At 39.5% G+C, this 23220-nt stretch overlaps 1 protein-coding gene across 1 annotated transcript in view; it reads left to right on the top strand.

Moving 5' to 3' along the window:
* The window catches only part of TNKS (tankyrase), a 212255-nt gene extending 193183 nt beyond the window's left edge, over nt 1–19072 (top strand). Inside the window, exons 26-27 of the mRNA XM_035699778.2 lie at nt 1927–2083; nt 13414–19072. Coding sequence (XP_035555671.1) covers nt 1927–2083; nt 13414–13500 — 244 coding nt within the window. The 3' untranslated portion in view covers nt 13501–19072. The remainder of the gene's footprint in view (nt 1–1926; nt 2084–13413) is intronic.
* Nucleotides 19073–23220: the final 4148 nt, after the last annotated feature.

The raw sequence follows: 23220 nt of genomic DNA, 5'->3' as shown, positions 1-23220 counted from the left end.
CTTACTACCATCAGCAATTCTATATTGGGTGCGGTATGTCCAGAAGGAATGTTCTTTCTATTAAGGCTGCTGTGGTTAATGACACACAAAAGTTTTGCAGGTTACATATCCTGCAAAAACTCTTTGTCGCTGCAAACCTATCCTAAATAAGCAATACAAGTGAACGTAGGTGAAGATTAACAATTGCCCACTACATTTAGACATAAAAGTTTAGGTCTTAGCCAGGATTTCCTAGGAAGCAGAGCCTGAAGCAAAAGCTTATGTACTAGTGCCTTTTTGGCAAGTGCAGTGTCACAGAAGCAGGAATGGGGGCACAAAAAGAAGTGAGGTGGAGAAAGAAGCAGAGCAAAGACTGAGGTGCATCAGTGAGTTGGCCTATTTCACAAGTGCAGTAGGTTGCTCAGTCCATGAGACAACTTCAGAGAGGCTGTGTGAACGACTGCATCTCAGAGTAGTACATCATGGGAAACCAGAGCAGAATTTACCTGCTAGCTCCTGTCTGGCACTGGTCACCATTTGCCCCACAGGGCATTGGTATCTTGCCACTTGGGGCTGCTGCATCTGCAGAATGCAGCACAATACACAAGGCTAGCCAGTGAGCAAGGAGAAGCCAGTACTCTCCACCTGCCTGCCTGCAGCGCACAGCTTCATGGGCCAGCCCTGCATCTTATCTCCCTGTCTCCAAGCAACATGGAAGTTTGGGGGCAGAAAGCAGAAGGCAGGAGGCAACAGCCTGTCAGATTAAACTCTGTGTGACATATGGACTTGGAGTAGCCATTGCCGTGGGCCCAGTGGGCTGAGCGGGCAGGTCCAGTGACACTGTGGTGCTGTCATAATATGGAGACGGAGCTCAGACATCTTCCTCTAATGTAGATTAATTGGGGTGCCTGGGTAGCTCGATCAGTTAAGCATCCGACTCTTGATTTCTGCTTACGTCATGATCTTAGGGTCATGAGATTGAGCCCCATGTTGGGCTCCGGGCTGAGCGTGGAGCCTGCTTGAGCTTCTCTACTCCTCCCCATCCCCCACCACTTACTCACATGTGTGCGCCCTCTCTCTGCCTCTCTCTCTTCTGGGACCTATAGAGGAATGCAGCTGATACCAACCCAGCACCCAGGGCCATCAGTAACGTCATGCTAAAAAAGCCAGCCCAGGCAGGACCCAATTATACTGGGACTGGTACAATTTTAACTCAAAATAATACCTCTGATAATGCAAAGATCATACTCTATTACTAAAAACAAACTATTTGACTGAATAATAACTATTTTACACATTTAACAGTATGATCGATGTCACTGAGTAGTTAAAATGTTTGTAGTTTATATTAAAGGTTTGCAAACTTTTATTTTAAAGGGCCTCATAATAAATATTTCAGGCTTTGCAGGCCATATGATCTCTGTCACAGTGACTGGCTCTGCCTTTGTAGTGCAGAAGTAGCCACAGAGGGCATGTAAATGAATGTGTGGCTATGTTACAATAAAATATTATTTATAAAAAATAAAAAATAAAATATTATTTACAAAAACAAGAGTAAACCCTATCTTGATTTTATATGCTCCTGCCATCTGTGTATTTGCTTCAGTCTCCTCCCGTTCATCCTCACAAGAACTCACTTTGTGCTAGTATTTCTCTTTTCCCTCTAGTCAAAACTTGCCAGGTATTTTCTGTCATTGATTTGGTAACTACACCAAAACTACTTTAGATTAACTATTGAGCCTGTTTATGGTAAATCAGGATATCAAATCCCATCCCATCCCATCCCATCCCATCCCATCCCATCCCATCCCTAGTCAAATTTAAAAGGGACATTTTAAATAGCTTGCCTTCTATTAAATATTTTTTGGAAATCAACAAACCTAACCATTCTATCACTCTAAGATTTAATGCTTCCTTCAAAAGCATTGCTTCTGTTTTTTTCTTTAGGCAAATGCTTTTCTGTAGAGTGACCCTTGGAAAATCCTTTCTGCAATTCAGCACCATGAAAATGGCTCATGCCCCTCCAGGACATCACTCAGTGATTGGGAGACCAAGTGTGAATGGGCTGGCATATGCTGAATATGTCATCTACAGAGGGGAGCAGGTATGGTACTCATCAAATAAGCATAACCGAGCTACTGAACATGTCAGTGCAGAGAGCAAAGAGCAGCTTCCATTTAATGAATTTTCTTTATGGATGTACTTTGTAACAGGCTGGTCACAGGAGTTGAATCTCTGTATTTCTGATCATGGGACTTAACGTGGAACAATAGCTTTTTGAGTTGTAAAGCTGCAGGACATTAAATTTCTGCCAACTGCTTGAGGTTCTAAAGTAAAATTATCAACAAGTGAGAAAACTTTCCATCATTTTTCAACCCAGTTCTTAACTCTGACAGTAGTCTGCTAAATGCTTATTGATTTATCTAAAAACTAAGATCAGTTTGTCTGAACTTAATTTAGTTTCAAATGGATACCTTAACTACTCTGACCGAGAAGAGGGGGGGAAGGAGAAAGCAGGAATTAACTAAGTACAAGTAATGTATGAAAACAATATTTTATTGTATGCCATCAGTCTTGGGCCAGGTAAAGTGTGGAGAAGCAGTAGGAATTACACACAAATCTTGAACTTCATTTAGTAGATGTGTTGATTGTGGTGGTCTGGGCAAAGCAATGAAACTCCTTTAGGTGTATTGTAGGTTTGAGCAAATGAGTAAATGTGTTGATGTTTGATTTGGAAGCTGGGATTCTCATGGTGGAAGAAGGGACGTACAGATATGCAATGGAAGGATGGTAAGAATGTCTGTAGAGATGGACTGAAATTGGGGTTATCAATAGGAGCTCATCATTTCTAACATAAATATGTATGTGTAAGCACTTGTAAATACAGGTAGGTATAGGTATGTACGTAAGAGTATATGTAGACATGTGTATGCATATGAGCATATATTATATGTTTCTTAGCACTGTCTGCTGAAAGCAGGGAAATCCCAATAACAGTGATCACACCTAGACCAAATCTTGGTCTTTAATACCATTACCCACTGAAAGGAACCCAGGCTCTTTGGAGAAACAGCTAATTCCAGGGCTGAAGCAGAATGGGCACCAGGTGAGCTGGGAACATCCGAAAAATAATGAAGTATTCAAAAAAAGTGGTAGAGGCATGTCACAAGAACACACAGCCAGCAGGACCAGGGTTCCCACTGGCCAATTCTGGAACAGTTTGAATACGAAAATAAATATAGTAATAAATTTGAAACCCCACTGAAAAAAATAGGAATTCATGATTCTATACTGATAACAAATAGATAAATAAGTAAATAAATAAAGGGCAAGAAAGGCTTTTGTTTACAGTAGAAAGCCAAGGGCACATGAGAAGATGTGGAAGGAGTACTGGATTTGGAAAAATCATCATCTTGGGACCATTGTGACAATCATAAATGGAAGCTAAATCTAGGAGATAATTTTGATTTTTTTAAAAAAGGATATTTGCATGGTCTTATTAATGACAAAGGGGAAGAAAACAGTATCTATATATTGGAGAAAGGGGGCCATGCCTTGACCAGATGATCAGAATTAACATGACCAATAAAGGACAGATAGACATGGAGTGTGCCTCAGATATGATATTCTGAGAAGGGCACATCATCATCTATGTAATATTCCAGCCAAAAGTGCATAACCTTGGTCTAATCAAAGTGAGAAGTGTTCTGTTTTTAAAAATGTGGGAAGACTGGCTTCTTCAAAAAAGTCAATATAATAAAAGAGAGAGAAAGGCTTTCAAAACTTTCCAGATTAGGGTAGCCCAGGTGGTTCAGTGGTTTAAGTGCCCCCTTCAGCCCAGGGTGTGATCCTGGAGACCTGGGATCGAGTCCCACATCTGCCTGCCCTGCATGGAGCCTGCTTCTCCTCTGCCTGTGTCTCTGCCTCTCTGTCTCTCACGAATAAATAAATAAAATCTTTTAAAAAAAAAAAAAAAACTTTCCAGATTAAATGAAACTCAGAAGACAGGACAACTAACTTAAGGTCCTGCCTCCCAGTTGGATCTGGTATCAGAAGAGAAACAACATTATTAAATCAACTGATAACATTGGAATATGAATGATAGGTACTATATTAGAGTATTATAGCAGCATAAAATTATAATATTGATTCTGTGCTTATGTAAAAGAATATCCCTATTCTTAGGAAATAAATACTGGCATTTTGGGGGATAAAGAACCATGATGATATATATAACGGTTACTCTCAAATGGTTCAAGAAAAATATGTGCCTGTGTCTGTCTCCCTAGTATAATATATGGAGGTAGGATGAAAGTGTACATGACAAAACAAAAGGGGTAAATAAAAGCTTAACAGTAGACGGATATAGGTAAAGAGTATACAGGTGTTGTGGGTACCATTATAATTTTTGCAACCTAACACATAATTTTGCCGTTGTTTCCAAATAAAGAGTTTAAAAACTGCCAAAGAACAAATTTGCTGAAAGTTTTGTTTTAATCAGAAACTTCAGACTTCTAGAACAAATGCTCTGTCTTTGATTCAGGAATTTCACTTTTAGAGATATGTATTTGGCATAATCAGTAATGACCACCAAAAAATCTTTTAAAAACCTATAAGGATGTTCATCACTGTCTTAATTACTATAATGGAAAATTTAAATAACCTAAATATTCAACAGAGAATGATCAAATAAGTATTAGTATATATATGCCTATGTGTTTTTAAAAATACATTTACATGGTACATGTTAAACACAATCAACCCCAACTTAAAAGCAGTTATCCCTGGGTATTGAGATTATAGGTTATTTCATTTTTCTTCACCAGACACTTTTCAAGATTTTGTAAGTTACCTGTGGCATGATCCCTGGATCCGGGATCAAGTCCCACATCAGGCTCCTTGCAGGGAGTCTGCTTCTCCCTCTGCCTGTGTCTCTGCCTTTCTCTCTCTCTCTTTCTCTCTCTCTGTGTGTCTCTCATGAGTAAATAAATAAAATCTTTAAAAAAAAAAAGTTAGAAAAAAACCCAAAAATAATAATAGGTTTACATTTCTGATATTTGCTGAGCATTCAGTCATTTCCTAAGTAATTTGGCTTGATAACTTGATTAGGATCTCTTGCTAAAAGAATTTTAGAGAATGATGTGGTCTAAGTCTATCTGAAAGAAAAAAGTTCCTCCAAAATGAAATGCATGTAGTATTTGTTTTACTTCAGGGGAGCACCCTTATTCTTCCCATGTCCAGATACACTTGCCCACATGAATAGTGTCAACTATAATGTCTAATTGAGTCATTTTTCTGTGAGCAATTTCTCCTAAAGTTTTGTTGAAGTTTGTTTTGCTAACATAATTCCATTCCTCAGAGTTAAGCCTTAAATCATCCTTCTCCCATAATATTCACACTTTCAAGAACACACAAATGTTTTATTTGGAGGGTTGATTGGAGGAATATTATTCATTATTGGTGAGGTTGTTTCTTTCTCTAGAATTGGAAAGATATGTTCAAAATTATGCTTGAAAGAAAAGTGGGTCTTTTTTTTTTTAGATGTATTAATTTTGGAGAGAGAGAAGGAGCATGCAATTGGGAGGAGGGGCAGAGGGAGAGAATCTCAAGCAGACTCCCTGCAATGGGCTTGATCCCACAACCCTGATGTGGGGCTTGATCCCACAACCCTGAGATTATGATCTGTGCCAAAATCAAGATTAAGACACTCAACCAACTGAGCCACCCAGGTGCCCCAAAAGAAAAGTGATTCCCCTCTTGCACTGTTGGTGGGAATGCAAGCTGGTACAGCCACTCTGGAAGACAGTGTGGAGATTCCTCAAGAAGTTAAAAATAGAGCTACCCTATGACCCAGCAATTGCACTACTGGGTATTTACCCCAAAGATACAGATGTAGTGAAACACCTGCGTCCCAATGTTTATAGCAGCAATGTCCACGATAGCCAAACTGTGGAAGGAGCCACGATGTCCTTTGACAGATGAATGGATACAGATGTGGTGTATGTGGTATGTATGTGTATGTATATGTATATGTGTATGTGTGTGTGTATATACACAGTGGAATATTACTCAGCCATCAGAAAGGACAAATACCTATGTTAATTTACGTTAATATGGATGGAATATTTACGTTAATGTGGATGGAACTGGAGGGTATTATGCTGAGTAAAATAAGTCAATTTTGTCTTTCAACAATTCTATGGTTTCACCCATATGTGGAATATAGGAAGTAGTGAAAAGAACCGAAAGGGAAGTTGCAGGGGTGGGGGGACTGAGTAGGGAAATTTTTCTTTTTTTTTTTAATTTTTATTTATTTATGATAGTCACACAGAGAGAGAGAGAGGCAGAGACACAGGAGGAGGGAGAAGCAGGCTCCATGCACCAGGAGCCCGACATGGGATTCAATCCCGGGTCTCCAGGATTGCGCCCTGGGCCAAAGGCAGGCGCCAAACCGCTGCACCACCCAGGGATCCCTGAGTAGGGAAATATTGGAGAGAAAGACAAACCATGAGAGACTCTTCACTCAGAAACAAAGGGTTGCAGAAGGGGAGGTAGGTAGGGGGATGGGGTAACTGGGTGATGGGCATTAAGGAGGGCACATGATGTCATGAGCATTGGGTGTTATACTACATGTTGGCAAATTGAATTTAAATTTAAAAATTAAATAAAAAATGGGTTTTTATTTCAAAAAGACAAGTGGTTTTTATTTAGTATTGGCTGGACGTAAAATGTCAGGAATAATTTTGTAGGTTGTACTTTAGACATAAATTAAATTAGACATAAAGGAAAGGTATTCTCTGGTCATTAGTTGTACAGAGATTTAGCCTTAATTTTACTGAAATGATAGGAACAATGCAGTTATTTCAACTGGGGAATAGAAGATTATACAGTAATTTATAGGATGAGTTTTTAATATACAAAATTAAGAGACCATGATTCTTCTCCATCACTATGAAGAATAAACTGAAAGCATTTGAGTTTATTATTTTTTAAAGAAACAGATGAAATTAACTTTTTTTTTTTTTTTAAGTTTATTTATGATAGTCACAGAGAGAGAGAGAGAGAGAGGCAGAGACACAGGCCGAGGAAGAAGCAGGCTCCATGCACCGGGAGCCCGACGTGGGACTCGATCCCGGGTCTCCAGGATCGCGCTCTGGGCCAAAGGCAGGCACCAAACTGCTGCGCCACCCAGGGATCCCAGCATTTGAGTTTAGATGGTAGCAGTAGGGATTTGGGTTAAGAAGAGGTTCCCGGAAGTCAGTTGCCTAGAATTGGTTGTTGAATCTTTTCTTATAGGAACATTAAAAAAGAAAAAAAATTCTATGCTTTTCTATCCAGCGGGGATATAAAGTGACTTGACAGGAAATAATGTTTGTTGGTTGATCCTGAGCCCTTCTAATCCTGCAGTTAAATAACTCCCTTGCCTTAATCCCTTTGGACTTTGATGTCATTAATCAGTATCTCAAACTGTATATACCAGTAGTACAGTAGCCTAATCACTAGAAACCTAGTACACTCAGATAAGTACCTATAAGTGATTTATGCCACTGGAATCTTAGAATCTGCCTCACTAAAATTTACATGTGAGAGGGATCTCCTTAAACAGTTCACTACCAAAATTTAAATGTTGGCATTACTTATTTGCTTAAGCAAATTTTCTGCAAGAAAAAAAAATGTGTCATACAAAGTATGATAGACATTAAATTTCACTGGGACAGAAAAGTAGGAGTGTGCTTCACACTTTTTTTTTTCTCTTGGCACATGTCAACTTGGGTTATTTTTTTTAATTCCTCTTTTTCTGAGTCTGGTTCATCCTCCCAAGCAAGATTGGAAGCTCCTTGACAGCAGGGCCCTTATCTCACAGCAGAGTGCTTTATACACAAAGACGCTCAATATATGTATATTGGTGATGAATAAATACTGTTCTTGACCTCTAAACCATCCAGGTGACTAGTCAGTTTTTCCATTTTTCCAGCAGCATTTGAACTTTCTCAAGAGTTTTTACACCCAGCTCTAGATTTAGATTGGCTGACTTTGCTCATTTTAGTAACTTAACCAAAATGTCATTTAAAACCATTTCAAGAGACGCCTGGGTGGCTCAGCAGTGGAGCGCCTACCTTCAGCCCATGCATATTCCTGGAGTCTGGGGGGTGGAGTCCCATGTCGGGCTCCCTGCATGGAGCCTGCTTCTCTCTCTGCCTATGTCTCTGCCTCTCCCTGTGTCTCGAATGAATGAATGAATGAATGAATGAATATCATTCCGAGAATTAAGCAGTGTTCAAAATGTAATAAAACTACAAACTGGGCAGCCCCGGTGGCGCAGCGGTTTAGCGCCGCCTGCAGCCCAGGGCGTGATCCTGGAGACCCTGGATCGAGTCCCATGTCAGGCTCTCTGCATGGAGCCTGCTTCTCCCTCTGCCTGTGTCTCTGCCTCTCTTTCTCTCTGCATCTCTAGGAATAAATAAATAAATAAATAAACAAACAAACAAATAAATAAATAAATCTTTAAAAAAAAAACTACAAACTTTTCAGTTATTGAAGCTTCAGATTGGAAAGTCAAGAGAGATGAAGTATGTTAGTCATGTTACTCCAACTCTATATACTAAGAAGATAGAAACCATTGTTCTTTTTAGATCAAACCAGAGCAGCCTAGAATTTTGAGAAAGAATATTATGAGTAATAGTGTTTCCTGGCATGTGTGTGTACAGATAGTTAAATCTTTTTAAAACAAATTTACATCTTTTGTTCTTTTTATTCTCGTTGAGTTCCCCTCAAAACAGACTTATCTTTAATGGACCATAATAATAATGTTAATAGTAATAACTTACACATACTAGATTCTTACTATGTGCCAAACCGATTCTAAGAACTTTGAATTTAATCCTCACAAAAATCTATTACTGTTCCCATTTATAGGTGAGGACATGGGACCTATATAACAGTTTCTGCCTCCTAAAATCAGGGGTAAAATTAGAAAGAAATAATTCAGTCTATCACATGTTTATTTCTTCATTTTAAATACTGGGCAGCCCGGTGGCTCAGTGGTTTAGCGCCACCTTCAGCCCAGCCTAATCCTGAAGACCTGGGATCGAGTCCCACGTTGGGCTCTCTGCATGGAGCCTGTTTCTCCCTCTGCCTGTGTCTCTCCCTCCCTCTCTCTGTGTGTGTGTCTCTCATGAATAAATAAGTAAAATCTTAAAAAAAGAAAAAATTAGGGATGCATGGGTGGCTCAGTGATTGAGCATCTGCCTTTGGCTCAGGGTGTGATCCCATGGCCTCAGGATCGAGTCCCACATCGGGCTCCCTGGAGGGAGCCTGCTTCTCCCTCTGCCTATGTCTCTGCCTCTTTCTGTGTGTATCAAATAAATAAATAAATAAATAAATAAATAAATAAATAAATAAAGCCTTAAAAAAAAAAAAAGAAAAAACTAAACATCCCAGGGTTTTTTTTTTTTTTTTTCATTTTTATTGACTGTATCCTCTATGCTATACTTCTTATCCCCATGACTTACTCGTTTTAAAACTAGAATTCAGTCTTAATCCCTATACCTATTTTGCCCATCCCACCTCCTTCCCATCTGGCAAACACCAGTGTGTTCTCTGTATTTATGAGGTTGGGAGGGTTTTTTTGTTTTTCGTTTTTTGGTGGGTTTGTTTGTTTGGTTATTTTTGTTTAAGTTTCTTTTTAAGTTTTTATTTAAATTTCAGTTAACATACTACAGTGTAATATTAGTTTCAGGTCTACAATATAGTATTTCAGCACTTCGTACATTACCCTGTGTTCATCACAAGTACCATCCTTAATCCTCATTAACCATATAAATCCCATCCCCCCACCCACCTCCCCTTTGATAACCATCAATTTGTTCTATATAGTAAGAGTCTGTTTCTTGGTTTGTCTCTTTCTGTCTCTTTTTTCCCCTCTGTTTTGTTTCATAAATCCTACATATGAGTGAAATCATATGGTATTTGTTTCTCTCTGACTTATTTTACTTTAGCATTATACTCTGTAGCTCCATCCATGTCATTGCAAATGTAAAGATTTCATTCTTTTTATGACTGAGTGATAAACTGTGTGTGTGTGTGTGTGTGTGTGTGTGTGTGTGTATACACAACCTCTTCTTTACCCATTCAATTGTTGGACACTTGAGCTGTTTCCATGTCTTAACTACTGTAAATAATGCTGCTGCAAACATAAGAGTGTATGTATCCCTTTGAATTAGTGTTTTGTATCTCCTAGGTAACCAACTATTGTTGGATCATAGGGTAGTTCTGGGGTAACCAGCAACTGCTGAATCATAGTGTAGTTCTATTTTTAATTTTTGAGGAACCTCCATACCATTTTCCACAGTGGCTACACCAGTTTGTGTTCCTACCAACAGTGTATGAGGGTTCCTTTTTCTCCACATCCTCACCGACACCTATTGTTTTTTGTGTTTTTTATTCTAGCCATTCTGATAGGTGTGAGGTGATTATAGTTTTGATTTGCATTTCTCTGATTATGAGTGATAATGATCATCTTTTCAGGTGTCTGCTGGCCATCTGTATATCTTCCTTGGAGCAGTGTCTGTTCATGTCTTCTCATTTTTTTAATTGGGATTATTTGTTTTTTGGATGTTCAGCTATGTAAATTCTTTATGTATTTTGGATACTAACCCTTTATCAGATATGTCATTTGCAAATATCTTCTCCCATTCCGTAAGTAGCCCTTAGTTTTGTTGATTGTTTCCTTCACTGTGCAGTGACTTTTTATTTTGATGGAGTCCCAATGTTTTATTTTTGCTTTTGTTTCTCTTGCCTCAGGAGACATAGCTAGAAAAAAGTTACTACAGTCAATGTCAGAGACATTACTTCCTGTGTGTTCTCATAAGATTTTCATGGCTTCGGGTCTCACATTTAGGTCGTTAATTCATTTTGAATTCTGTTTTATGGGTATGGTGTAAGAAAGTGGCTCAGTTTCATTCTTTTGCATGTTGCTCTCCAGTTTTCCCAATACCATTTGTTGAAGAGACAGTCTTTTTCCCATTGGATCTTCTTTCCTGCTTTATCAAAGAGTAATTGACCATATAATTATTGGTTTATTTCTGGGTTTTTCTATTCTGTTCCTTTAATCTATGTGTTTATTTTTGTGCCAGTACCATACTGTTTTGGTTACTACAGTTTTATAATACAACTTGAGGTCTTAGAATTGTGATGCCTCTGGCTTTACTTTCTTTTTCAAGACTGCTTTGGCTTTTCAGGGTCTTTTCTGGTTCCATACAAATTTTAGGATTATTTGCTCTGGTTCTGTGAAAAACGTGTTGGTATTCTGATAGGAATTCCATTATATGTTGTGTAGATTGCTTTGGGTAGTATAGACATTTTAGCAATGTTAGTTCTTCCAGTCCATGAGCATGGAATGTCTTTCCGTTTCTTTGTGTCATCTTCAATTTCTTTCACCCGTGCAAGTTTTCAAAGTATGAGTTTCACCTCATTGGCTAGGCTTATTCCTAGGTATCTTAATATTTTTGGTACAATTATAAATGGGATTATTTTCTTAATTTCTCTTTGTGCTCCTTCGTTATTGGTATATATAATGCAATAAATTTCTGTACAATATTTTTGTATCCTGCAACTTTACTGAACTCATTTATTAATCTGCAGTTTTGAGGCAGAGTCTTTAGGGTTTTCTGTATATAGTATAATAAGTCATCTGCACATAGTGAAAGTTTTACTTCTTCCTTGCCAATTAGGATGCCTCTTCTTTTTGTTGTCTAATTGTTGTAGGTAGAACTTCTAGTACTATGTTGAATAAAAATGGTGGGAGTGGACAGCCTTGTCTTGTTCCTGACCTTAGTGGGAAAGGTCTCAGTTTTTCCCCATTGAGAGTGATGTGAGCTCTGGGTTTTTCATATATGGTCTATGTTCCCTCTGTACCTACTTTGTTGAGGGTTTTTATCATAAGTGGATGTTGTACTTTGTCAAATGCTTTTTCTACATCTATTGAAATGATCATATAGTTATTACCTTTCTGTCATTGATATGATGTATCACATTGGTTGATTTGCAAGTAATGAACTACCCTTGCAACCCAGAAATAAATTCTACTTTATTGTGGTAAATGACTTTTTTAAAGTATTATTGGATTCGGTTTACTAGTATTTTGTTGCATTTGTTTTGTTTTTTAGATTCCATGTATAAGTGAAATCATATGGTATTTGTGTTTCTCTGTCTGACTTACTTCCCTTAGCAAATATCCTCTGAGGCAAGGCCATCCATATTGTCACAAATGGCAAGATCACATTTTTTAATGGCTGAGTAATATTCCAGTGTGTGTGTGTGTGTGTGTGTGTGTGTGTGTGTGTGTGTGTATGTGTATACACACTGCACCTTCTTTATCCATTTTTTGTCCATGGACACTTAGTTCCTTGTATCTTGGCTACTGTAAAGAATGCTGCAGTGAATATAGACATTCATATATCATTCATATATCTTTTTGAAAGTCCAGTTTCTGTATCCTTTATTCTTTGTATTATCTTACTCTGTATCTATATGCAAGTAAAATGTAAATCAGCATTCAGCAAATTATTTTTGGGCCCAAAATACTTACTCACCAAAGAATATTAGTTTCTAGCCACAGTCCACTCTGAAATACTGCATCTAGTTATAACATATTTCAGATTGAAGAATTTCTATGTAGTATACATGGTTTTAAGGGGTTTTTTGGCCTCCCCCAACCTAGTCATCTTGATAATGATTTCCTCAAAGAAGTATTCTTTCTGTTCCAGATATGGAGACTTTCATTTTACATACTGCAAGAAAAAGAGACCAAAGAGAAAGAAAATAAATGGGGTGGAGGGTCTAAAGGTGAACCATTATGTTACCTATAAAAGTTGCCTTTTATTAGTCACCTTTTAAAAATGATCTCCAAACTGTTGCCTCTAAGTCACTGGTGACTCAACAAGCCTCACCCTTCCTCCTTCTAGCTCAGTGGGTTAGAGTTGGGATTAATTAATTTGAAATTGGCTCAGCCAAATTACTCCTTCAGTTAACAAACTTTTATTAAACATATGCTATGTGACAGCGCCATGTCAGGTGAGGTAAAGAAGAGAGAGATTTTCTCCTGTGTTTAGTTTTCCGGTTAATGGCTTATGCATGAAAGATGAATGCAGTACTTTACTCAGAGTGGAAATAAGCAGTTTCTAGATTATAGAGTCTAAACATGTTTATATGCAAAATACAGGTGTATCTTGCATGCGTGTGTATGCGTGTATGTGTGTGTGTGTGTGTGTGTGCGCGCGCGCGCACATGTTGTTTAGGCACCTATTAACTAGCTGGCCTTTGCAGGCTCTTGGGTGTTTGCAGAATACTGATGAGGATCAGCAGCCTCTGAGATTTCCACTTAAGACTGTACCTGCCAAAGGAGTGATTTATTTTTCTTCTGGTCCTTTGCAGGCATACCCAGAGTATCTCATCACATACCAGATCATGAAGCCAGAAGCTCCGGCACAAACCGCCACAGCTGCCGAGCAGAAGACCTAGTGAATGCCCACTGGTAAAGGCCACATTGGATTTCAACCTGGGACTGGATTACAGTGGATTGTTTCCAACAAAATCAATATTCCGTCAATCCCTGACAGCCTAGAAAGAAGCTGTCTATCCTTTATAAAGCATTGCTATAGTGATGAATATAGTATGAGTAACTGACACATACTCACCTGCTACTGTTCTCTTTGAGGAAATGTTTACAGGGGCGGCCTTTTACCATATCTCAGGCTCACTGCATTGCAAGTGTCCATTTCTAAAATGAGATTGCTTTGATCTAGGCTTGGAAATGGAAAAAAAAAACGTAACTGATACTTTCCCAGATTTCACTCTTCACACACTACATTTGCTTTGTTATATACGGCACATGTATGTACGAGATGTACACATATGATAGGCTCATTTTTAATTTTTTTAAACATGCATCATCATCTTTTTTTTTTCTTTTTCCTTTTCTTTTTTTTTTTTTTTTTTTATTTGTTTGTTGGTTTACTTTGAAAATGAGCCAGAGCCTTCTTGAGGATATTTTGCACAAAGTCACACTGACTAAAATCATAAGCGATTCAACCCAAGCTTCTGGCTGAGCAAGACTTAGTTTCCCCTTTTTTTCACTTAGATTTCTTTTGTATCCGTACTTATCATTGTAAATCGGGATGGGAAGGAAGAACATCACGTTTTAGTTTCCTTTTATGAATCGGCCAGTCTTACCAGGGAGAGGCACAGAGGTCAGCCTGACAGAGGAGCTCCCAGGTTCAGAGAAGTCAAAGCCGCTGAGGGCCCCTGGCTCTTCCTGATGGATCACAGCCTGCGCCGGAGGCATGCAGGACATTGCCAGAGACCTAGAGACGCACAGCCAGGGAAAGGTCGGAGTGATGTGTGGCCAAAACCGAGGGAGGGCTGTGGGGGAAGAGCTGTGCACCCCTACTACCGCTGCGGGAAAGGATGGCAGGGCCTGCTCACAGAGTACTTCTCTTCACTGCATCCCTACCAACGGGTAGTCGCCCCCAACATTAGCTGCCTTATTGCCAAATTCAGTGGAATTATTGTTCTTCATAAGAGTCACCAAAATCTTTATTGTTTCTCCAGATTAGAAAACTAGGATTCAGACACTCTTTAGTAAGTAGGTATGCAAGAACTTTTGCGTTTCCTCCAGATTTGGGGCTTATTTTGAGTGAGGTGCTTCAAATAGTTTCTGTAGGTCCCGGCACTACATTTGCAAACCATCTCTTCAAACTTCTTAACAGACAAGGAGAACAGAAACTGAAACCAAAGCTCTTTCGGTTATTTTTGTAAAGGAAGGTGGAGAAATACTATATGTTTCTTCAGGAAATTGCTACTTTGTGTGATTTAATCAACATTTGCCCAGTGCACATTGACACTTGTAAAGGATTATCCATTACAGATCTTACACTTGCCCTTTGCACCTTAACTGAACAGCGAATCGACTGCATTAATTTATTTGACATGCTGTGCATCTACTCAGCTTTGAAACAAAAATAACATACATGTATGTGGCTAAAAAAAAAAAAAAAAAGGAAAACCAGTGTGACATAACCTTGCCATTTCAACTTAAAGTTCCGAAAACTAATTTGTGTTTTAATGCCGGCTCATTAAGCCGTGACCTCATTTAATCTCCTAAAGGAAAATAAAATGGTGACATGCAAAAATTCTAGAATAGGCTCTTAAAATATACATTTAGCTTTCTTTCTGGCTTGAATCCAACACTAGAACTAGGCATCGGGAACTAGTGTGAGTTTTGTAGCAGAATCTTGCATGGGTCCTCAACGTGAAATCAAGAATTAGCCTCAATGGTTGCTTCTATTGAAGTTTTAGTGACCCAAGCTGGGTGTTGTGTCTTGACTACTTGTCTAATAGCACTAGAATCCCATACGAAGCTTCCAAGTTTCATCTTTATTAAGAGGGCTTTTTTCCTCCTCTCCTTTTTTTTTTTTTGCTGTGCATAACAATGGGTTGAAGAAATGGCATCTGTATAGTTTCCAGTAGCTGTGAAAGTGTATATTACTTGCCTCCCCACTTAGATAGAGTTTAAAATGGTAAACACAGCTGTGATTTTTAGTTCAGTAAGAAGGTGAATATGGTATAGATATCAAAGCTTCATAGCTTTATTAAAAAGATAAGCCACTATTCGACTGTGGTCGTATGTCGTTTCCATCACACTAACTAGATTAATGGATGTTTTAAACTTCAGCCTTACACTTGAGAAGTCAAACTGTGGTTCAGTATTTAACTGCCAATGTTATGTATCTGATGTTCTGTGTGCCGAGTAAAGGTACTGTGTAAGGAAGACATTTGCAGTGCTTCTTGTCTTGTAATGATTCAAGTGTATAGTAGTTATTGAAAGAATGTGTATATATTACTCATCTGCTAAAGAGAATGGGTTAATTGATATTTCACAGGAGCCAAATACATTTTTTCAAAACTTGAAAACCAAAGGTCATCATGAGTGCCCACAAGTTAGCAAAAGTTAATTACATTTGGAACTTCCGTCTGTAGCAGCGTGAAAAACCCTTTGGAATATAAAAGCATTATGTTAACTTAGGCCAAAATCCACTTAGTGTCTTGTATATGCGCTGTATAGGAACACTAGCAAGTTGAGGAATTCCGATATGGCCTCCCCTGAGATGGCCCATGTGTTTCCCAAACCAAATGGAAGAGAGAATCTGGACACCTCCACCAGCTTTACTGCAGTTCTAAAATCAAACCTAGACCTGATGGTTCCAGCTTACAGGATATTGCCAGCTGAGTTCTTGACTCGTAAGTTAAATGCTCTGGACTGGAAACTTTGTCCTTGTACTTGGCCTCCTTCCCTTTTCCCCAGGTTGCTAGTCTGGAATTATAATTAGCTCCAGTAGTTACCTAGGACCCCATTCATTTTCCTCCTTTCTTCATCTTGAGTCTTGCAAAAGGAGACTGTACTTCTGTTTCCATATCACAGCCAGACCGGCTAGTAGGCCCAATGTGCTCTGCTCTGCAGGTTCTGCCAATGTGTTAACAAACGACAGCGTGGGAACCAGAGTTTTACTTCTATGCAAAATAATAGCAGTACAACCAGGATTCTTACTTACCTTTTCCTTCTTGGACTTTTTAGCTTTCCAGTAACATAAGTAGAATAAATAATATTCGGATGTTTTCATGACAGCATCCTTGTGCTCCTTGACCCTGATGTCAGCAGCTAGACTAATTTCCCTTTGCTCTCAAAATAGCAAAGTGCGTTGATATATACAGAGAATTGCCTGAATATGGCAAATAAAGTAATATAGATTAATATTCTATTATTATAGTCTTTATACAAAAAAATAACACTTTGGTGTGTGCTCGAAGAGCAGTAGAATGCAATAAGTCGCCTAGGTTTTTCTTTATTTCAGTGCATCTGCCAACTGCACAAGGGGTATTGGCCATTGCTCACTCTCCCTTTCTAAACACGTGCGCTCTTTAGATTCCCGCAGACAGCCTTGCAATCAGAAATGGTGTGTTTCCAAGCACCTTGCCTCCATGGCGGCCGGAGCCCACTTGTATGATAATGTGTGATCAGCAGCCTGCTTGCTGTGATTTTTGTTGGGCAGTTATCTTCCACAGAGCCATATACTGTAGTCGTTCAGGGAACACTCAAACTGACATAAAGGTAGGATTTCGTGTGTCAGAAATTCACTGGAAAGACGAAACTTAAACTTGACCAATGTCAAATCAGGGACAGAAAAATGAAAAGAAGGCAGATTGTGAAGATAATATTTGAGCTTTGGTTGGACGCTTTTAGCATATGACTAGGAAATGCTTTTTTAAAAAACCATCCTAAAAAGTAAGGCGTCTCCAGATACCTTGTGCATTCTGAAATTAATAGACAATTAAATGTTTCTTAAGAAAGCCTTAACTATGGCAGGAACTTTTTAACCTTTTATAGCCTAATAAAGAAAAAGTTGTAATTCCATTTCTTAGTGTTTGAAAGGTGTCAGTGAGCCGGGTACGTCTCCATGTATGTCACACCCGTTAAGCTGATTTGATGAGGGTATATTTCATAAGTCATGCTCCCTTTACATGCCAAGGAGCGGATCTAATCAATCTCTCCCGATTTCTCTATGTCTGAAATTCCTCAGCTGCCAGATATTCTGGTTTAAAGAAATGCTAGCAAGATTTCAAAACTTAGTCAGTGTTGTGTGTGTGGGGACACAGCAGCATCTCATGAAGATACCATGTGGGATTTCAGTGTTGCCCAAGCTGTTTTTTAATCATTTTAAATTATAAGCCATGGTTATGAGTGAAGGGCAGTAGGAAGCTACGGATTGTATACCCTGTAAGACCAAATCTGCTCATGGTGTGACCAGTTTTACACATCTGCCAGTGGGTCCTGCCTCCTTTGAAATAATAGTCACACCGCATGGATGATTGCATTTGGACTCCCTTCATTCACATTTTCTATTCTGCTTTACACTTTCACACCCACCCTACTACTCATCTTCTCAAACAGATTTCTAATGCTCCACAATTCAGATTGTTTTGCTACTTTTTGTCTGTCTCCCCATTTCTGCAGGCTGCCCTGAAAGCCCTTTGTTGATTCAGAGTGTTTGCAAAGAAATGCAGTTAAACTCTGGTAGTGGGTGTCTCACGCACACTCCCATACCCCTCCCCAAGGTTCAGGATGAGAAGCTAGAAAACACAATAGTACAAACGGAACCAAAATATTTGAGGCTAATAGCCTAGACCTAGAAGATGACCTTGACCCTATAACCATTGTATTCATTACACAAAATATTTAAACTCTTCATGTGCATATAATACCTGCTTCTGCTTCCATTGTTTCAAGCTCACTGGTCTTTGTGGTAGTTGTATTTGTCTTTGATAGCTACAAACTAAAAAGGTACTTTTATCAACAAGGTCTCTCAAAAACATTTACCAAACCAGCTTTGAGGAAATCTAGAATGTTTCCTGGCAACAGCATTTGGAGTGGTAATCGTATTTTCCCATTGTGATGTTGGTCTGTGTAAGTAACTGTGTAGTGACTCCATTATCAGTGTTGTTTTTATTTTTAGTCTCTGTGTGACCCACCAGTAGCAGGGGGTTCCAATCCCCTCTCTTTGCTTTTATGCATTTGTCTGTTTGTAGGATTGCCAGATAAAATATAAGACACCCAGTTACATTTGAATTTTAGGTAAATAATTTTTTAGCTTAAGTAGGTTTCATGCATTATTTGGCATATATTTACGGTAAAAAAAAAAAAGTTATTATTTATCTAAAATTCAAATTTAACTGAGCATCCTGGCCTTTTGCTTTGTTTTGTTTTCCTAAATCTGGCAACCCTGTCAGTTTGGTCATGGGAAATCGCTCACAGCATGTAAATCCTTGTAGTCTTCACTGTCTTTCACGTGGAATGGAAGACCTTTTTTCCCTCGCCCTCTGCTTTCTAAAAGAGGGCATCGAGGAACTTCACCTGCCTGCATGGTGGGTTTCTATTTAAGACATCTTTATGATTATATTTAACCTGTAATTGTGCTTTGGCTAAATGTCTAACAGTACTTGTAACTGTTTAATATTCAATAAAAACATTTTTAAAGTACACTGTGTATGGATAGCAGTTAGCTCTGGAGTGTCTTCATTTCCCTGTTTGTTCATTTCAACCTGACCAACCTTAACGACTGACCTGAAACTGTCAGAATACAAATAGCCACTGTGGCTCCTGGCCTTCCTCGTGAGATCTGTGCTGGCGGGGCCTTACCCGCACCTCCAAGCCCGCATGGGAGTTGGGCAAGTACAGCACTTGCAGAAGCACCAGCTCCCTTTAGAAATAGCTCTGCAGGGACGGGTCGGGTCGTGGGCTGCTCGAGGCCCCGCAGCCTGCTGTGCACCCTCCCTCCTTGCACTTTCCCCGCAGAGACCTACCTCCTGCAATGGGAAACTTCAGCTACCCCGCACGCTGCCTGGCTCATACTGCTAAGGAAATTGTTTCTTTTTCTTCCATTCTTTTTTCTCTGTGCCTAGTGATTCATGTATAGGTAGCCAATTGGAAACTAGAATTTTATCCATAACTTCTTTGGCAGAGGGAGTGTTAGAGTCACAAGGAGACATAAGTACCTGAAAGCATGCTAATAACCCTGCAAACAGCAATACCTATCACTGAACCCTTAGTGTTAGGAGTGGGGTGGATAGTTAGACAGGGCCAGGGGCCCCAAAAGATATGGAGTCAGGACAGCTAAAATCAAACAGCACTGACGTGTTTTTAGCTCAGACCGGACCACACTAGCATTCTGCTTTGCAGCCTTTGCAGAAATGACTTCTGCGAAATGTTCTAAACTAAGGCAATCAACCACGAGGTGTTTGTCACTATCACGGGCAAGGGGCCGGGAAGACCTAAGCCCCCAGATGTCAGCAAAAAAGACCATCTGCATGTTGACGTTAACCTAAAAGATACGTGACCAAAGCCTGATTTGGCGTGACTCAGCACACCCTGATGGCTTGTGATAGCTCCGCCAAAGGGCTCAGAAAACCCCTGAACTTAGAAACTCCAGGGGCAACACTCTCGGGCCCCCTCCCTCTCCAGGAGCTTTATACTTTGGCTCAATAAACCGCTTTGCTGCCCATCACTCTTCATCTGATCTCTATCCTTCGAAGTGGCAGGACCACAAACCACACGCAATGAAGGCAGAGAATTCCTGCAACATGATGATGAACCAGGTACTTTATGCATGCATTGTCATTAGTAATCCCCATTTTACAGTTAGAGAAATGGAGGCTCAGAGGTGAAACCACCTAATTTATGTACCAGAATTCTTTCCAGTATAGACCTTGGCACCTGTTGCTGGGCACCAAACCTGACTGCATCTGAAGTTCCAAGGTGCCGCGTTTAAGTGGGAATGAAAACCCCTTGGTGACTCTACTACCTGCCTTTGTATCATCAGTGTGAGAAGATCGGATTCCAGATGCCACCAGACTCGGGTTTTCCCTGTGGTTATTGCCAGTGTTAGAAAACTAAAATTATGGATTGTCTTTTAAATTTCTTTCTGACAGTTCTTTATTGTGTGTAGAAATGCAACCGACTTCTGTATGCTAATTTCGTATCCCCCGATGCTACCGAATTCATTTATTCGAGCAGTTTTTTGGCAGTCTTTCACAATGGCTTCTTAAAATTCAACTCCAAAGGCATGATCCACAAAAGAAAGAAACTGATAGGCTAAACTTCATTAAAATGTAAAAATTTCTGTGAAAGACACTGTGCAGAGATGAGAAGACAAGCCACAGCCCGGGAGGAAATATTTGCTAAAGCCGCATCTGATCAAGTACCACTATCCAAAATATACAAGGAGTTCTTCAAACTCAGTATTAAGAAATGGAACAAGCTGAATAAAGCCCAGGCCAAAGGTCCCAACAGACACCTGGCCAGAGAAGATAAACAGATGGCAGGTAAGCATAAGAAAAGAGGTTCCACGGAGAGGCCTTAGGTGAATGCAAACTAAGGCAACAATGAGAAAGCGCTGCACACCTGTTGGGGTGGCCTGAAATCCCAAGTGTGGTGAGGATGGGGGGGGCGGGAACTCTCATTCTCATTCGTTGCTGGTGGGAGCGGAAAACAGTATAATCGGAGATGCTTTGGCAAGTTTCTTCCATACTCATAACCATACAACCCAGCACTTGTACTCCTTGGTGTTTACACAAAGGAGCTGAAAACTGTCCACACAAAACCCTGCACGCTGATGTTTATAGCAGCTTTATTCAGAACTGCAACAGCATAAAAGCAACCACGGCGTCCTTCAGCAGAAATCAGATAAATAAGCTGCGACACATCCAGACAATGGGGTGTTACTCGGCTCTAAAACAAAATGAGCTTCCAAGCCATGAAAAGACAAGGAGACTTAGATGAAAATGAAAAATGAAAAGGAAGCCAATCTGAAAAGGCTACGCACTGTATGAATCCAACTACATGACATTCTGGAAAAGGCAAAGCTCTAGAGACAGTGAAAAGGTCAGTGAATGCCAGGGGATAGGTGGGAAGAGAGGGAGAAGCAGGTGGAGCACAGGAGCTTCGTAGAGCAATGAAAATACTCTAGGGTATCGTGATGGTGGACACGTGTCCAAACCCATGGCATGAACAGGCCCAAAGGGTGAACCCTAATGTAAACTATGGACTTTGGGTGATTAGGATGTGTCAGTGCGGTTTTGTCCACGAGTAAATGTGCCACCCTGGTGGGGGATGCTGACAAGGGGGGGCCACGCATGTGGGGGGATGGGCCATACATGGTAAATCTCTGTACCTTTCAGTTTTGCTGTAAATCTAAAACTGCTGTTAAAAACTCAGTTTATTTTTAAAGAGAGAGATGAGGATAGAAACATGTTCCAGCTAAGTATGGATAGATCAATAGATAGATGGTACATGGATAGACTTTATTTTGTAATAGAGCCAGGAAGCCTATAGAGGCACAAGAAGAAATATTAAATATTAAATAAAAATAGTGAATTATAACCTAACTCCTCCTTTGACTTCTAGGAGGTGATTGGTGTTAATGAGGGGATCCCCCTAAATAAATAAATAAATAAATAAATAAATAAATAAATAAGGGATCCCTGGGTGGCTCCCTAAATAAATAAATAAATAAATAAATAAATAAATAAATAAATAAATAAATAAATAAATATGGGATCCCTGGGTGGCTCAGCGGTTTGGCACCTGCCTTCGGCCCAGGGTGTGATCCTAGAGTCCCAGATCGGGTCCCACGTCAGGGTCCCTGTATGGAGCCTGCTTCTTCTGTCTATGTCTCTACCTCTCTCTCTCTCTTTCTCTCTCTCTCATGAATAAATAAATAAAATCTTAAAAAAAAAAAAAACAGGTTAAAGAATCCTGGTATTTTCAGGGACGCCTGGGTGGCTCTGTCAGTTAAATGTCTGCCTTGGGCTGAGGTCATGATCCTGGGTCCCTGGGATGGAGCCCCACACTAGGTTCTATACTCAGCAGAGAGTCTGCTTTTCCCTCTCCCTCTGGTGTGCCCCTGGTGGTGCTCATGCACGGGCTCTCATTCTCTCTCAAATACAATCTTAAAAAAAGAAGAAAAAAAAAAGAATCCTCGTATTTTCAATTAGTTTTAAACTGGGGAGAACTAAGGAGAAAAGCAGAAAATTCTGTTGGACTCAAAACTGGATTTTATAGACTAGTGCTCCAAAGTTGAGACCCAGGAGGATTATGAGGAAAAGGAAACAGTAAAGCCAGACAAGCCCTTCCCCCAGGGGCTCCCCAGGGTATTACAGTAAGTGCAAGTGGGAACCCAACCACAGGGCAAGTGGCTTTGTTCTCTGTCTAAATAGTCTTCAAAGTAAGGGAGAATTAAAAAAAATAATTAAAAGTCAGGCAGGATAGTATATACCTAAGAGAACTGAAAGCAGGGACTCAAAATAGGTATTTGTTTAAAAAAAAAAAAAGAACACCTATTATAAGCAAAGACAAAAGACAAATGGAAAATGTTTGCAATCCATACTATACTAGAGACAAGGGGCTAATCTCTTTCATACAGAACAGAGTTCCTGAAAATCTATAAGATAAAAAAAGACAGTTACAAACACACAGTTCATTGAAAAAAATACAAATGGTTCCTGAATACATATAAGTGTTCTATCTCAGGAGAAAAGAAACAGAGGTTAAAATAGTAAATTAACGAAACTTACCTATCAGATTAACCCAGGAAGTTTTATGACAAAATGAATATTTGAGTAAAAAAGCAG

This window comes from Canis lupus, chromosome 16 (genome assembly GCF_003254725.2).
Source record: "Canis lupus dingo isolate Sandy chromosome 16, ASM325472v2, whole genome shotgun sequence".
NCBI lineage: Eukaryota > Metazoa > Chordata > Mammalia > Carnivora > Canidae > Canis > Canis lupus.
The sequence above is the reverse complement of the archived record's forward strand: the minus strand, read 5'-3'. Positions and strand labels throughout refer to the sequence as shown.